At 32.9% G+C, this 17887-nt stretch overlaps 1 protein-coding gene across 1 annotated transcript; it reads right to left on the reverse strand.

Moving 5' to 3' along the window:
- Positions 1-426: 426 nt before the first annotated feature.
- LOC132287111 (kinesin-like protein KIN-14E) lies at positions 427-10506 on the reverse strand. The gene is made up of 24 exons (XM_059789617.1): positions 10384-10506; positions 9191-9470; positions 9003-9075; positions 8585-8716; positions 8265-8503; positions 7809-8136; positions 6950-7049; positions 6690-6871; positions 6446-6561; positions 6099-6201; positions 5482-5634; positions 5230-5376; positions 4917-5117; positions 4244-4408; positions 4057-4161; positions 3686-3826; positions 3391-3585; positions 3114-3240; positions 2791-2993; positions 2441-2623; positions 2084-2179; positions 1750-1947; positions 1231-1502; positions 427-914 (listed from the first exon to the last, which is right to left on the reverse strand). The coding sequence occupies exons 2-24, from the start codon at positions 9331-9333 to the stop codon at positions 722-724; spliced, it is 3795 nt and encodes a 1264-aa protein (XP_059645600.1). The 5' UTR covers positions 9334-9470; positions 10384-10506; the 3' UTR covers positions 427-721.
- Positions 10507-17887: the final 7381 nt, after the last annotated feature.

Below are 17887 nucleotides of genomic sequence, written 5' to 3' on the forward strand. Positions count from 1 at the left end.
ACCGTAATTCACAATTATGAATCTTCAAAAAGGACATCTTTTGTGAGACGGATATAGTAATAGTTACATTCTTATATAGCATACCTACTTGAGTGATGTAAGTTGCAAACCTAGTAATAAACTCATCTCCATGATGCTTATGAAACGTCTTTACTCGCCCACTCTATGCCCCTTGTACATTTACTTTCTAACTGCGTCTTGGTAAATTGCTCTTTACTTTCATTTGCAAACATTTCATGTCTAAACCAGCCAGAGGAGGGCTCCAAGAAGAAACACGATTCCACCCAAATTTGACCTTGATTCCATGCTAACTTTACGGCAAATTCCAATCTACAAACTAATAAAACAGCAACAAACCTGATTGACTTGTACGAGTACCAAGAGAAAATGCTTCTATACTTTCAAAACATTAAGTATAGTTGGAAGAAAAAAAAAAAAAAAAAAAAAAAAAAATTATCATTTCGCATTCATGAATGTGGATTCAATTATATATGGTAAGCAAAATATACATGCATTTATATACAAACACTAGCTTGAAGCCTTCCGAGCATAGGATAGCTATCCCCTCCCAAAAATTCTGAGATTGCAGAAAATGGACCTCAGTATAATCAAAATCAACCAGGTAGTTGATATGCCTACATAACTACAAGCAATGTGGATGTTGTCAAAGCCCTCAATGCATCAGCTCAAATAATTGCTATCTTAAGTAGAACATTATACTTTACATGGAATGACGACCATCCGTCTTATCTCTCACTGGCCTTTCTTCTTGGATTTCATCCAAATCTTCATCATCCCCTTTCCTACCTGCTTGCTCCTTCCAATATGCAACCAACTTCTTCAAACGAGCCACTTCCTTTGACGAAACATTTTTGCTTGGATCATTTACAATTGATCGAACTCTTGAAGCATACCTAAATTACATAAACACCAATTCAATTAATGACATTTTCCCATCAAACAAATGATAAAATTATGTTCACTCAAACGAGGTGAAACTTACAACCGGAGGCCAATAACTAATAAATCACCCAAAAAAACACAGAACAAGTGCATAACAAATTGCATGCAAAATGTCAAACCATTTACAACTAGCATATTTTCTAGGAGTTTCAACTTTGACCTATTCAACTGGTCATCACCCTACTTAGAGAAAAATTATATAGTTTTAACATAAATAATTATAAATAAATAAAAAAAGGCCTGGACAATAAAGATATAAGAGCATACGTTAGAGAATTGTAAGTCTCGTCCAAGTTTGATTCAGCAGGAGAAATGTTCACAAACATCAGTGTTTTAGCGTTACCCCCAAGTGAATCACTCATTAGCATTGTCAATTTATGATTCCTGTAGGGTATGTGCTGACTGCCAGTAGACAAAGCACTAATAACATCCCCAAGAGCTGAAAGTGATTTATTAATGCTTTGAGCTTCCTTGAGCTGACTACCTGAAGAGCCCGACTTCTTCACTCTTTCAGAACCAGCAAGATCCACAAAACTTAGCTGCAAAAATGCTAGAATGCTCATATAAAGATGGATTTAACATTTCAACAAAACAAACAAGCATGAGGTAACCCAGTTCAATCTTATACCATGACACATCCTAATTCACAATAAAATGTGCATGCTTCTTTAGGTTCATGAGAAAGAAAAGGATAGGGAAATATATGTTTATGTATGTCCTCCAATTGAAGTGGCATGCATCTTAACTTAATGACATATAAGACAACATGAAAAAAGATGATAATACCTTTCCTCTGGCCACAGATTGAGTTTGAAGGTTTGTACTCTCAATAACCACTGAAAGTATCAGGTGAGATCTTGAACTCTGCTCATTCATCAGAGTCCCAGTTGTATGACGTTGTTCAGATCCTCTCTGAATAATGCTTTTTAATTCGTCGTATGTTGAAATAGATACAATAGTAACATTTTCTACAGAAACCATGCCCTATACATTCCAAGGTACCAAAGATGAAGCATTAATGTGAAATAACAGTATAGAACTACTCACCGATATGTTATATCAACCAATAACATCTAACTGATAGTTCTCAATTACTAATTCACAAATAAAACATAATCACCTTTGAATCCTTCTTTATATCCAGCTTCAAACGCTTTGCGTTCTTTGGTAGTAAAAGATCTACAAGTGTATCTTGATATAACTCCACCATATAAGCCTGCATGATTGATACAACATAAACAAAATATAGAAATAGAATAACTTCCATTCAGCATCCTAACTAAAAATACAAAGTAAACCAGGAGATATTTAACTTCTTGTAGTTGAAAATTTTTAACACCTTAAAAATGGGAATCTAATATGATATTCATGTCAGTAAGTACCATTCATTCCCATACATAGAACAACTCAAAGATGTATTAACCCAACACTAGATGCAACAATTAGTGAAAATGTATATTAATTGAGAATTTGTTACCTTTAAGGAGAATGAGAATTTGTTACCGTCTCGCTTTAGGATCTTAAAGAGCTCAGAAGTAGCAAGTGGAGTGAGTCCAGGATTGCTCGCAGATCCATAAATTGTAAAGGTCTTCCCAGAACCAGTTTGGCCATATGCAAATATGCACACATTATATCCGTCTACAGCGGATTGCACCAAATACTGCATGAATGGAAATAAACAAATGAATAAATGATCATACACAACTATGATTTTTGAAAAAATAACTAAAATAAATAAAAAGTTACAAGCTACACATGGAATTGACATGACATGTAACCAACGAAATGATAAATGACAACAATTCATTGTGGATTAATTGTACTTGCCCTTGTATCATCAAATACATCATCTTGGGTGGCATTTCCATCAAAGACGCGATCATATAAATGTTGCTTCGTTTTATCATCTCTCCAAACATGTTCGACTGTGAACTCATCAAGACTTTTAAGAACATTTCTCTCTTTCTCAGCAATCTCCTTTTCACTAAGTGGCCTTAACCGACAAAAGACTCGAATCTTGCCTTTCATATCTGAGATGCACAAGTGGGTCCAATAGATAAGTTGATGTCACTAATAAAAACATATAAATATATAAAGGCAACAATGTTATCAGGGGAAAGGAAAGCAAAGAAAAAGAAGGATGTGCCTACCTTCTATTGTATTAAAATATCGTTTCCTTAAAACTTGTTCTTCCTTGTATAGTGCTTCTAATTCAGCCAATTGAGCCCCTTGCATCTTCAAGATTGCAGCAGTTTGCTCATTTTTTCTATCAATGTCCTAAAAGAAAGAAACTGTCAGCTAGAAATGGTTCCCGTTGTAAATATTTTTGGAGAGAACAATACCAAAACAATATTAAGGAGGAAAAAATAAGTAATATTATCACTCAGTAGTAGAAAAACAACGGAGATTCTGGTACACGATCACCACCTCTTTCATTTCTCTTAGTTCTTCTAATTCCTTCAAATTATTTTGCAATGCGGACAACTCCGTATTCTTCATTGCAAGAGTAGAACTTGCCATTGCCAAATCTTGTGTGACATCTTCTAGCTTTTTTTCTAGTTCAGAAACTCGAAGCCTCAATGCCCTGCGTTCTTGTTCTACATTTTTCGCAAGAACTTCCACCTGCATTTTCAATGGCCACAAGAGACCAATATCTTGAGCTCTTACCATCTCAATACACAAATACACTTCCCATACAAAGCAAAACAATAGGGAGGATTACCTCAGCAGCCTTCTTCTTTTCAAGCTTGGAAATTCTTTCTTCCAATAATAGTTTTTCATTTACAAGTTTCTTGGTAATTTCTTCTGCTGCCTGCAACTCTGCAGTGCGCACGTTCAACTCATCTTGCACCTTATTTAACACCTACAGTAAACATCATTATGAGTTCAGTAAACTAAATCAATGAAGATACAAGCAATAAAATTTAAAATTCCCATTATGTGAACCAGACATCAGAATATAAAGATTTACACGGGGAGAATTGACATCAACGATGTTTCGTAAATCAAAGATACTTGGATATCAATCTAAAATTAGCAACTTATTTACTAGAACTGGCAGAAAAGGCAAATATATATTTTCATTAAGTGTACCCGGTTATTTCCTTCAATTAACTCCTTTTTGGCATTTGCCTCCGAAACAGGATTATTTAGATTTGCCAATCTCGCTTCCATGCTCTGCTTCTCAACTAATGCAGCCTAATAATCATTAAAACCATATTGGGATAAGGAAACAAATAAAGAGATTGAAAAACTGATTTCATATGCAAAACATACTCACCCGCAGCACCAAATCTTTTTCATCACACAAAGATCTGAATTTATCACGTTCACAAGTAACTTCTGTCAAGTTTTGCTTCTCGGATCTCAAGAAGTCTTTCAGGCCCTCTAATTCTTCTTGTAAGACCAATTCTTGCTTTTCTTTTTCATGTAAATCTTCTAACAGCTGCACAAGAATACCCTGATGATTAATCTCATGTGCCAATTCCCTATAAGAGTTATTCGAACAAGAAATAGCTCCTTTTCATCAAATGTGCAGCTGCTTCTTTAAGGTCAAGGATCTAATTAATGCACTTAAATAATGTCCTTTTGTCAGGTTTAACAAAAATTACTAAAGCTATAACAGAACACTAAAATGTGAATCTGCTTCTTTTCTTTTTGCGAGAGAGAGAACCCTAAAATTAGTAGGCATTTTTTATTCAGTTAATCAAGCAAACAAGAAAGAGATGGATTGTAAGAAACAAATAAATAAATAACCAAATGCATCTGACATAAAATTTCTCCGACTGGAATCGAGAACCATTTACTGAATACCTGATATTATGCATATTATTCACTCCAAATCTTTCTCAACATAACACTAGTATATTTTAGTTGATATTTGAATAGCTTATTTCTTTTTTTTCATCCTATGAAAAATATACGAGCTTGTTCAGAGTATCAAATTTACTTACTTGATTAGCATTGCTTTGGGATTCTTCAAGAGCTTTGGACAAATCCTGAACACGTTTCTCATAAACATCCGTGCTAGGAGGCTTAAAGTTAACAGAAACATCTCCATTTATTGAGCCATTAGCAGTTGACCGTGCTTTAGAGTAGCGGCGTAACATGACATCATTTATATGTGTTTGAAGGGCAACACAAATTTCTTCTCCCTGCATGAAGTGAAAAATAATCAGTGCTATGTAACAATCGAAAAAGTAGCAGATAGTGCCTAAAGTCCCAACATTGATACTGGAATAATGACTTAAAAAGAAGGTTTTCAACCTGCTTAGTTTCAAACTGAAATATATGCAAGACACCAGCAACTCTCATCTTAAAAAATACGGCAGTATTGCTGCTACCAAATTGCATTATGTCTCTTAACTCAGCAGAATGTAGATATTCTTTAGGAACTGGACGAAAGAAATGAACCTGTGGATAATGAGTAATCATATTCATGTTCAGAAATCAGCAAATTTACAAATGAGAAAACGAATTTTTGGAGCATATATACAGCTAGAATAGTCCAAGACTCACCCCACGCTTATTAATGCCTAAGATGATCCTTCCAGGTAGAAGTCCAATGGGATCATCAATCTTGCGAACGCTAAAGAAAACTGAATTGCCATAAGGAAGCGTTCTCAATATCCGCAGAAATTGCTGTCTTGCATCATCCTTGGTTAAATTTTCCTACACAGGCAACAGAAATATCTTAGAGAACATAATATTCTTTACCAAAACATTGTTCTGAACAGCTCTTGAATATTACATATATTTCAGAAATAACATACTTAAATTGCTAAACCCAACCAAATCATGAGATTAAAAGAAAAGAAAAAAGACCAAATAGAATATATATATATATATATATATATAATAAATTGTTACACTTGATTTGAAAGGCAAAAGATCATTCTATCTGGAGCTACAAGTAAGGTTCGCCTTTTTCATTTTCCTAAAAAACCATGGTTTACTGACTATTGGAAAAAAAAAAAAAAAAAAAAAAAGTTTGACTGCAATACAAATACTGACTCTGCAACAGCCTGTCAAAAGGAAAGATATACACATACAAACGAAGCAAAACAAGAAAAAGAGGAAAATTCACTCTTTAAAGAAAGGTACTCTTCCACAATTTTCAAAGTATCTGTTTTTACCGTTTGACGATAACGAGAAAGTATATCCAACTCCCATTCCCGCTTTGCCCGAGTAATTGCAATTTGTCTGGGCAGAAATCGCTCCAGCAGTGATGTCCAGTCACTGAAAATGATAAACAATAAGACTGAAACTCACAAGAAAGTACAATACCGGAGAGGCAAAGTAAAACATATAATACCTAGACAGAGACAAGTTGACTAAAATAAAGTATTAACTTTTAACGGAAAATAATAGCGAACTGAAAGATATAAAATACAAGAGAGTAATGGAACTCAGCAAATAGAAAAAAAAAAAAAAAAAAAAAGGCATACTAAAAAGAAAGCAAATGGGGAAAAAATTTACTGACGTGCATGATTCAGGGTTGGCAACAAATCCAATTTCAACTGAAATTTGCAATGCAGACAGCTGTGCAGCATCATCTCTTCCAACAGGATAATTGCCCAATATATAATCATGCTGCAACTGTGACAATATAACCAGACAACAACAAATCCAAAAGTAATAAATAACTGAAAACTCAGAAATGGAAACATTGAATATCCACAACTGGATAAAGCAACAAAAAATCAACTCAAAGCAAGATTTGATACTTGAACATATGATAACTGCACAAACATTGGGTCTGCTACAGCTTCATCTGACTCCCGAAATAACTTCTTTTTGAAAGTCAGTTTGCAGTGCAAAATTTCTCCTTTACTTCGGTCCTTTGCAGCTTTGAAATCCGCCAAAAGATCCCCAATGTATTTGTTATCATCTAACCCAATATATTCCTCTAATATGACATCAAAGTGCACTTTAGTAATTGAGAATGTCAAAACATTTAAATTTGGAAATAAGCTGAAATGGGTACCATTTCCAGGATCAGGTGATTTAGAACCAGTAACAACTTTACGGCACTCAAACAGACTGAAGCTAGAATATGCTGACAGTTTAATTATCCCCGCTAGCTCCTGAAGTGGGTATGCTGTTAAGCAATATTATGAAGTGCTAGAAGAACTAGATAGAGACCAAGAAGAAAATTACAAACTAGGATGAAACAGAAGAGAATAATAGTAGGGGAGTTTTCCATTATTTACAACCAATGATTATCAGCTTCCATAAGCAAATCCAGAATACTTTCAAAGTGCAAATGATCCAGTATGCACGATAAAATGACAAATACATCAAAGACCACCAAGCATTTATGGTAAAAATATGCCCGTTCAAATTTTATAAAAGGAAGTTGACAAATCATGATATAAATGGAGTTGGGTGAACTCATTACTCAGCATACAAAACAATTTTGATACAGGAATCATCCATGAATGATTCTCAAGTTATCAGGTATATTTTTCCTCGTGTGCAATATCCCTTATAAAGCCCCATGCATCTAGGACAGAACCAATTGTTATTATTGATCAATATAAGCAAAAACCAGTAGCTGATGGAATTCAATTAAGTATCCACACCCTTTCACACGCTGTGTGCTATTTCCCAAATCCAGTGGATGCTGTTAGAGTCTTAATGATATTCAGCCATATAACTTTTCTATTCGGGTACCTCAAATAGGTCCAACAATATACTAGTTTGCCTTTTCAGATATTGTAAAACTTAGTCGTCCTGTCATCCTTTGTCCAAACCCTATTTTGTACTTATTATTCTTTTATTTCAAATCATCTCCTTACTGGACATATTTACACATGCAAAACGATGGAGAAGTTTGATATTACCTCAACAGCATCAGCTACAGTTGTCGCCATGTCATACGTAATTTCTTCAAAAGTTTCATCCAAGAAAAACACTATAGTGGTAAGCCTTTTACCGGTCAAAAGAGCTTCAATCTCCTCACGGCCAGGTATTGTGTGCCTGGGTCCAGCCTTAACAGAACGCTTCAAAGCATTTAAAGTGTTTAGAGCAAGGACTTGGACCTCAGAATCAGTACCCACACCATGTGCCACATTATGAACATACTCTGATAAATATCCACCAATTTCTTTGCTAGGAGGCATGCAGGATGCACATAAATACATTAGCTCCCATGCTTTTATCAAATATTGCCTGTATTTCAAAAGCAATAAAGAAACACACATTTTATTATTTAGATAAATGGACATTAAAGCACACATCAAGGAACAGATGAAATAGTTCATGGGATCAACAATTCCCACAACAGGGTATATGCATACCTATCAGGGTTATTCCGTGTCTGCTTTGAAATTTGAGCAAAAAGTTCATCTCGAAGCTCAGAACGCTTCAAAGCCTGCTTATATAGCTTTCCGACAAGCTCAACACGTTCCTCTAAGCTAGTTGGAGTTACTCGGTCAGAAGAATCAACTCCCATGTATTTCAAAATTGTCTGGAACAGTTTTGTTGCCCGACTTACCAGGTCGCTGTTAATTTTGAGTAGCGAAGTTGGGATGGGATCCTGACAAACTTGCATCTTAATTTTTAATTCGAAGTTTGGTAACAACAGAACATACTGTTATGAATTATGGCATGTTATTACCTTTTGGAAACATAGCATATCTTCAAACGTGAACTTTTCCCGAACTTGAGGACCCACGGATTTTTTAGAAAAGAAACCACGTTTCCCAGCAGATTGAATCTGTTTTTGCATAGCCCTTAAAAAACCCTCTACCTAAAAGAAGTAGTGGGAAATTACAAGATCAAATTTTAAATAATGATCAAAAGCATGAATATGAAATTTGCATATGATCTAGTCATCCAGTTATTGTATTTGTGAAGTTCTTCATCCATTTCTATACATCTCACCAGAAATTTTTCAAGATCAAATTTTAAATAATGATCAAAAGCAGTAATATGAAATTTGGACATGCAATGAAGTCATCCAGTTATCGTGAAGTTTATTTAACAAATTCTTTAACAATTTCGTTAAGTTCTTCTTCCATTTCTATATATCTCACCTGAAATTTATCAAGCAAAGGTATAGCACCAGCAAGTTCTGGTGGAATAGCCATTGATAGGGTCGTTGGTGTACTGCAATAAGAATTAAGTAAAAAATTATAGCAGTAGCAGTAAGCCTGAGAAATTATTATCTGAGCTGCAAATTACTTGTAAAAATCTATGTAACAGTTGGGCACAAGAAACTTACGGTGGTGCAAAATTGGAACCATCACTATCATAGTCATCCACACTTGAGGCGGCAACAGATTGGTGTGAAGGAGTTTCGTATCCATTGCTAGAGCTAAATGAGGACCTGCTTGTTCTCATACTTTGGGCCATAACTGATGGCATAGCAGATGTGATTGAATTAAAAAAAAAAAAAGACCTTATGATCTAAGATTACTGCAGCTCACATCCTCTGTCCCACTTGCAGATTTTGCTACTCCTAGCCCCTTTAAGCCCTCTAATTATCTCGTGAAAGCTCAAAACTGAATCAATCCAAAGCAAAAAGAAAAGAAAATTTTTCATTGTATTATTAATTACAAAGATAAGTAAGATACCATTAAGATCAAAATTTTACCAGTTTTGAAAAGAAATTCGAAAACATAGACAGAAGTCGCCAAAAATATAAACAATATACAAAGTCAAAACCAATATCATTTATAACAAGCTCAAAATCCATTAATTCACAGAGTGAAATGTTTGGCCCTCTTGGCTTCTTCAAGCTATAGAGGAGGATTTCCCTTCTGTTTCTTAGTTTTGTTCTAAGTTCATGTCAGGAAAAAAAAAAAAAAAAATCAATAAATCAGATCAAAACCCCAATTAGTGAGCGCAATACACGCAGGAAAAGGGTAAACAGCTAATATGGGTGGATGAGAAACAGAGCTTCCCATCAACAAGCCAAACTGTTCCATCATTCAACCCAAACCCTAAGCAAATAATTTACTCCTCTACAGACAATCATAAAAAGAAAAAGTAAATGAGATCTTTAAGAAAAAGAAATGATATTTTCCCAATGAAGCAAGAATGTTACAATATAAGTATTTAAGTCTATCGCAGACTCGCAATCAGAAGGCGAGAAAATCAGAGTAAAGATCCACAGATACGAGCACAAATTACGAAGAAATTCAAGGTATTAGACCCATTAATACCGCTCGACATTGGGGGCTGACGACATGGGATTGGTGGCAAAGAAAACCAGATCGATACACCGCATTAAAGATGGTAAAATGTAATCGAATACATGTATCAGCACAGATTATATATATATATACACACACACACATATATATATGTCACATAAATAGAACTCGAAATGAAAACAAAAAATGCGAAATAGTATTGAAATTGAAGAATCAACGAAATGTTCGGGATGGAAACAAAGGGTGTGTACTATGCTACCTTGGAAGAAAAGAGATCTCCACCAGTCGGCTCTGTGTGTGTGAGAGAGAGGAGAGAGAGAGAGAGAGCGAGCGAACGAGCTGAAGAGAGGAGAGAGAGAGGAGTGAGAGTGAAGGAGGGAGAAAGGCAAGGTCCGGGTCACGAGACTATTTTAAATATCCATTTTTTTGGTTTTTTTTTTAAAATAAAAAATAAAAAAAATCTTGGACATTTTTTAAAAATTTTAAAATTCCAAAAATATCCTTTTCTTGACTTTTCAATTACTTATGAGCCCCAGAGAAAAGAAATTAAATATGGCAATGTGCATTTGATGGCCGTCCCAGCCTAAAATGGTGGGACAAATTTGAAAGGAAAAGAGATCTATGTGCTTCAACAAAATATATAACATCTACAAAATCACCATCTTAATCTGCGTAAGCCCTTATTATATTAGTATTATATAATCTTTTGTATCTTTAATACATCATATATAAATACTTCAATTTGTCTTTCATCCTCGGATTCACCAAATTTAATCCTCTTTAAAATTCACCCACAGTTTAAATAGTGACAAAAAATTTGAATAAATATTGACGTTATTGCTTCTGTTTATTAACTCCACCTTATACTGTATATAATTATATATAAAATCACATGTATTTTTTACATTCGGATGCTTTTGGGCTCTGTGAAAATTGAATTTAGGATATTAAGAAAATTCTCAATCAATTCAAAATGAAAGACTGTAAATTGATGGACACTTCGGCTGTTTGTTTGAACGTAAAATATTTTTTAGAAAAATATTTTTTTATTTTCTGGTTGTCGTAAAATATTTACGAAAAAAAAATATATTAAAATTTAACAAAAATAATTTATCCATAAATTTTAGACAAGTTATTTTACATGTCACGCCCAATGGACTCGACCTTAACCTCGACGTAGATCCTTACTAAACACCAATAAAGTAAAAATAAAAAGAATATTTTACTTGAAAAAGAAAAATATTTTTTAAAAATAATATTTTACGTCGAAACAAACAAAGCATTGAAATTGGAATTAAGATGGTAAGAGATGAAGATGGAGAGACGTTGGAATTAAGATGTTAAGAGATGAAGATGGAGAGATGTTGGATTCAATATTTTTTTAAAATCCTATTGAAAGTTTATGAAAAAAATTTCCGTAACTCATTTCAAGACCGTTAAAAGAATAATTTATTAAAACAAATTTGTGAGTTATTATGATAACATCTTATAAATTTAGAAGATGGAAAAAATACTTATAATTCCTCTTAGGAGATCCATTATCCACTTAGACCAATCGTGCACTCTTGCGGGTTGAAAGGTAAAAGTTTTTTTTTTTTTTTTTCAATCACTGAATAAAATAAAAAATTGACATATTTTATAATTTCTCTTTTACCCTTTTCTTTTTTCTTAAAAAAAAAGCATTGCTTGATTGACACTTGGCGACTTTAAGTTGGGTCGTTAGTTGGCCACCATGATATCAAATTTTCGGAGCCAATATTTGCTTGATTGCGGCCATATGTCGAGACAGTGTCCATAACGATCATGGCATGTTTGTTTGCAAAATATGCATTGCTTTTTGGGTGGAAACTGAAAAATCCCAAATTCATGTTCATTTCTAATGCTCTATATATATATACACACACACACATTCACAAGCTCATCATCATTCAATTTAATTTCATTGAATCCAGTGGAACAGTCGTTCATACAAATAGGCCCACAAAGAGTGTATTATGAATTTACGATAGTACGTCTCGTATGCCCACAACATTGCATTAATGTCTTTTTTTTAATATATGCAAATACAATCTTGTAAAGAACAACGTGCCCCTTTCTGGTGATCTTTCGTTGAGTTTAATGAACGACATGATACTTTTTAATTCTTATATTTGAAAATATTTTTTTTAAATTACTCAATAATTGAATTTTTTCACTATAATCTTTTTTCTTTTCCTTTATATAAACTTGTATTTACTTTGACAAGTTACATCTATATTGTTGGCAGTGAGATTTTTTTTTTTTTTTAAAGGTAAAAAAGAACTGTGGTTTGGAACGGACGGAACTGATATTTCATGGTTCAATTCAATTCCAAGCCTCAACAGTTTCGGTTTCAATTTTTTTAGAATCGTTGGAATCGGTTCGATTTCGATTTAAACTGAAACTATACTCAATCGGACTATGTGCATCCCTACAAGGTAAGGGTATTTGTGTTCGACCGTGTGCACCCCTACAGTGAGAATAACCATCCATCTAAGAACAATGAATAATTATACAAAAGTGCAATATTTGTGTTCAGTACTTGTAGACATATTAACGTGTTCGTGTCCACGCTTCTTAGTCATTTATTTACCGACAAATGATTTAAAAAAAAAAAATTAATGATAAAGAATCAAACTATGTAACTTTATGAGTAGACACCACCCAATCTTGATCAGGTCAAACTCAAATAAAAATAAATAGAATTAAATCTCCCAAATAAAACATTTCAATTATAATCAATTGAACATTTCAATTATTGAGTCAAAACTCACCTCTCTCTTAAACTATACATTAACATGGAATAGCAAAGTAAACATTCTTAGGATAAGGGTTTGGGGTTCATACTTTTGTCTGCATTATTTGTTTTTTACTCAATATTATTGGCTTTTCCCTGCAATCTGCAGGCTATTGGAAGACTAGTCCGACTCCGTCTTCTTCTTGCCACAGAAATTTTAGTGGTAAAGCTGTCATTGCAAATTTTGTTTAGTCAATATCAAGGGTAAACTTGTAAAGTTGCAGACTAAATAATGAAATAATTAAAGGCCAGAAAAATTATATGTTAAATTAGTAGATACATAGACTCAAAGTCCGACATTCCAAGATTCACGATTTCATGGAAGGCACTAATCTCTTAAATTATGAAGCAATTGCAAATTTATAACTAATCAAAAATTATTAACTCAAAATATGGTCTTAAAAAGCAAAACAAAAATTGGTAAGGATAAAACAATTATTTGGTAACAATACTTTCAAAATATAAGACACAAACTCACGTGTCAATTTATTCCTCAAAAGACTCGATCTCTCACCTTCCACTACACACAGTTTTTAAGAATCAAATCTGCCTTCTCAATAGAGAGAGACTCCGTTCTACGTGCATCCCACTAAAGAAGCAGTCATAGTGTGGATAAAAAGTTTAATGCAACAGCTGAAATTGCCGGCATAGCCGGCCTGTACCATGTAGAAAAGTTGTTCTCAGAGGTTGAAGGTTTAGATAGTAAATGTGTGTGCAATTATTGTCTTAAATTAACTCACGGGAATGCTCACTTGATCACAACTTTGCTGGATAAAAATACTGATTTTATTGATGAAGCTGTAAAGGCAAATAGGTTTGGTGTATAAATTTACTGATTTTATTTATGAAGCTGTAAAGACGAGGCCAGAACAACCCAACAACTAAAAGGAAGAAGAAAGTCTTGGTATTTAAGACGATCATGTGAAAGTTGAGAGCATTTTCATATCATAATTGGATTTGATACCACAAAAGGCAGCAAAAGTAATTGCATTAAATTATATATATGTATATATATATTTTGCATGATTAAATAATATACTAGCAATTGCATCATTTTCCACTTGAGGACAACAATGCAAAGACAAACAAATTATACTATATATCAATTAAAGCACTACCTTCGCTATATTACAAAAATGTCCTCCATGGAATGGTCCTTTATGGCCTCTGCAAGTACTCTTTCCCCATTACAAATCCACGAAACATTAATACCTACTTTAAAGGTTATTGAGAGCCTAATGAATACTACTTATTTATTTTTTTCTTAGTTGCTATTCTGCACACATACCTCTACTGAATTATGAATTTTTTTTTTTGGGAGTCTGATACGGCTCTAACTTATTGGTGTCTAATGAATATTATATACCAATGTCTAATTCTGTCAATATCTTAAAAGATATTATAGGAGAATATTTATTTCATTATGTACTCTCTTTATTGTTGTCATTTTTTTGAATATAGGGAAATCAGTGCAACCCATAGACGTAATTTTAAATTTTTTTTTTTTTTGAGTGAACCAAGCTAGATCTGCGTGTCCTTATGTCTTTTTTTTTTTTTTTTTTTTTTTTTTTTTTGTGCAACAATACCAACTATTTGACTTATTCTAGGAATGAAATACCATTCTCATTTAAGATTTAAAAAAAAAAAAATCCCGATAATTAAGTCTTTTTTTGTAATATCAATTTACATCCTCTTTTATATTATTTTCCCCCTTCAATTTCAATTTAATAGGAATGCTAGTTGATGTTGCCCTTTATTAAATACATATATATATATTTTTGGTAGAAAGGCCATTTAATACGTAGAAAACAACAAATAGTCATTGCGTGCAACAAAACCATTTTGAAAAAATTTCCCCTCTCATTTTCAATTGAAACGACTCCATCTCATTTTTTTTTTTTTTTTTAATTAATGCCTTTGCCTACCTACTACCAAAATTCATTTTCAAATAAATTGTTAATTGAAAAATAAAACTTAAAAATAATAACCATAATAGCAATAGCAACAACAAGAGATTATACCTTGCAGTGATTTGAGTTTCTATTAGGATAATTTAGAGGGATTTTAATTTAGAAGATCCTAATCCATTTAAAAAATAGACATATATAGTTGACATTGTTGGTTTCTAATAATAGTTCACTAGTTACAAGAGATATTTAGATAAAACTATATATGTAAATATATTTATATATATTTGATTGGTATGCTTAGCGAATTCTCTTATATGGCTGAATGAATAGAAACGAATCTTTTTATGCTTTGGGAATTTCTTAATTAGCTTGGTATGGTTGAACGGCAGGCACAGTTGTTGTTGTTATTGTTTTTTTTTTTTTTTTTAAGTAAACACAAAAACTATAGAAGAAAAGCCGGAGTGAATTTGGTATGAATTTATTTTCATTAAAAACATGTCTAGTTTTGTCATTTGTCATTAATATCTAGTTTATAAAAAAAATTAAGTTTTTAAAAATATAAAAAAAATGAATTAATTCTAAGGTGTTATTCCTTGCTCAACTTTGAACACCATGTTTGGTGTGTGTGTGTGTGTGTATTGTAAGTACATAATCCAGTGCATTGATAAAGTAATGGGTTGTTTATAGCTAAAAATGATAGCATGTGATAAGTAATAATTCAACATGGTTTTTTAGTTGGCCAGCAATAGAGCATGACAAAAACTCTAGCAATTTACAAACTGGTACACGATGGCAAGTGACCCCTCGTGAAAAAAATACCAAAAAATGATGGACCCACCGATAGGAGCTGCAACATAAAGCTGCACGTATCCTTTTATTCATCATGCTAATCACTAAATTCTCAATCATGTTGAAATTGTTTCTTTGTGTGTGTATTGTGTGTTTAACGTTTTTTTTTTGAACGAGAGGAACATGGAAGAGAAGTAAAATCAATGGTCAATCAGGTCGACAGACAATTGTCATCAGCTCTCCTTCAAAGAAGTAGATTTTGAAACATTAAAAAAATAATAATTAAAAAAAAAAAAAATCATGTACCGAATATTTAAGTAATTTCACTAATTTCATCTTTATGTAGTCAATTGTAAGTCATTTGCTCTATATCGAATTCGGATAGAAAATTGATTGGGTATAAATGGGTGAACATGTAACACGACACAATAATTTAAACTTTTGAGTAAATAGACAAGCGTTCACTCGTTACAGTTAGTATTAGAGTTAAGTTCAGTCTTTGATTCGGTGTCATACTAAGCGTATGGCCAGAGGGCGTCCAGGTGTTGTGAGTTTGGGTAGGAGAGAATGTAACAAGGGTCATTTGTCCCACATCGGATCCGAATAGAAAAATGATTGGATATAAATAGGTAGGTATGTAGCATTATCCAATAATTTGAGATTTTGAGTAAATGAACAAGTGCCTACCGTTACTTCAATACTAAAGTACATTTACTTAAAAAAAAGGTTCAAAATTAGATCTAAATCACACAATTTTATCTAACTCAATGACACTCAATATGCTTTCGTTCCACTTACACTCTCTCTCACTCCACCTTTATGTGAGGTAAATTTTATCATTGCCGTGCTCATTCTCATTTAGAGTCAGATATCCAAGTACATTACTGGAACTGATAATTCCTTTGGAAGAAGATGGGACTAACATGGGTACCTACCTCAATTTGTCTTCATAAAGTTATCGCCCATACCATTTTCTTGAAATCTTACTTTAATCATGTGAGGGTATTTCACTGAATTTGATGGGGTCACTTTGGAGACAAAGAATGTGAAATTAATACATCATTTTATTGACTTTTCCATTTTCGGTTTAAAATAACTGGTGCACCTTTACCCAACAGTTCACACACTAACAAGTTTGCTCCAAAATAATGATTGTAGTTCGTTAGACAAGTGGTTGAAACTAATTATGGTGAGCCGAAATTAACTTTGAATTCAATTAACACATAAAGATGATATTCACATGGTTGTTCACAAACCTTTTTTAAAGGCGTGGACCTTTGTTTTTTTTCCCTACATTTGCTTGCCATCTCCCTCACATTATGTTTGTATAAAAGCCCATAAACATATAGCACCAGTTTACACACACACACACACACACAATAGCATTTTCTCAATAATAAAAAAAGTTAATATAAAGAAAAGGGTAAACACTTTATTGTGTAAGAATTGTAAGTAAGAAGATTATTACAGGGAAAAATAAAAATCACTTGTGATGATGTCATATGGAACTCACACAGCCAATCGTGGACATCTTCAAAATTCGAAAGATGTAAGAATCTGCTTGGTTTGTAATTTTGAAAATTGTTCTTAGGAACTCAAAAAATAGAAATATAAAAGACAGTCTTGTGAAATTAGACATTTTTATAACTGTATTTCTAAAAATAATAATAATAAACTATTTTCAGAATTACAAAAAACAGCATAACCTAGTATTTTTCTTATTATTTTCCACACACCTTTGAAAGAAACTCAAAATTATTATTTGAGGCGTTTGAGTACCCTCCCTTTCCTTCTTATCCTCATTTGGCTAATATTTCACCTCCCTCTCTCTCCCCCTCTCTATTTTCTTTCCTATTCCTTGAGTCCAGTTGGTTTTTAGCCCAACATCACATGTTTGTTAACTATTATTCTCAATTTAAAAAGTGAAATAACATTATCAAGACAAATATGCATAAAACCAACATGTTTGTTTAGTTTATTTTCTTCAAATATTCCAATGTACATTTTTTCATATTCATCTTTATTCCTATTCGCAAATCCCACATTTACCTCCAAATCAATATCCGGAAGTGAAAGGATGATGTTCATTTATCTTTTTATTTGGTTGGAGGTGCTACTATTATTATTTTACTAATATACTTTTGAATATATAAATAAAAATAAGAATAAAGATGTCTTCTCAAAGTAATCTACTAATTAACAATCTTTCTCAAAATGGTGATTCGTCCATCGTTCTTTTCCCCTCCCCC

The sequence above is a fragment of the Cornus florida genome, unplaced genomic scaffold, assembly GCF_030987335.1.
Source record: "Cornus florida cultivar Cherokee Brave unplaced genomic scaffold, ASM3098733v1 CherokeeBrave_3.0.0_Hap2_Chr11, whole genome shotgun sequence".
In the NCBI taxonomy this organism is placed as follows: domain Eukaryota; kingdom Viridiplantae; phylum Streptophyta; class Magnoliopsida; order Cornales; family Cornaceae; genus Cornus; species Cornus florida.

What these genes read in the sequence shown, in the direction of transcription:
- LOC132287111 (XM_059789617.1), bottom strand. Translation starts at nt 9,333, where the DNA reads ATGCCATCAGTTATGGCCCAAAGTATGAGAACAAGCAGGTCCTCATTT. An exon ending in TGCAGTTATCATATGTTCAA is followed by an intron (nt 6,562 to 6,689) that starts GTATCAAATCTT and finishes ATATTGTCACAG; the next exon opens with TTGCAGCATGATTATATATT. An exon ending in AAAAGAAGAAGGCTGCTGAG is followed by an intron (nt 3,586 to 3,685) that starts GTAATCCTCCCT and finishes TTGAAAATGCAG; the next exon opens with GTGGAAGTTCTTGCGAAAAA.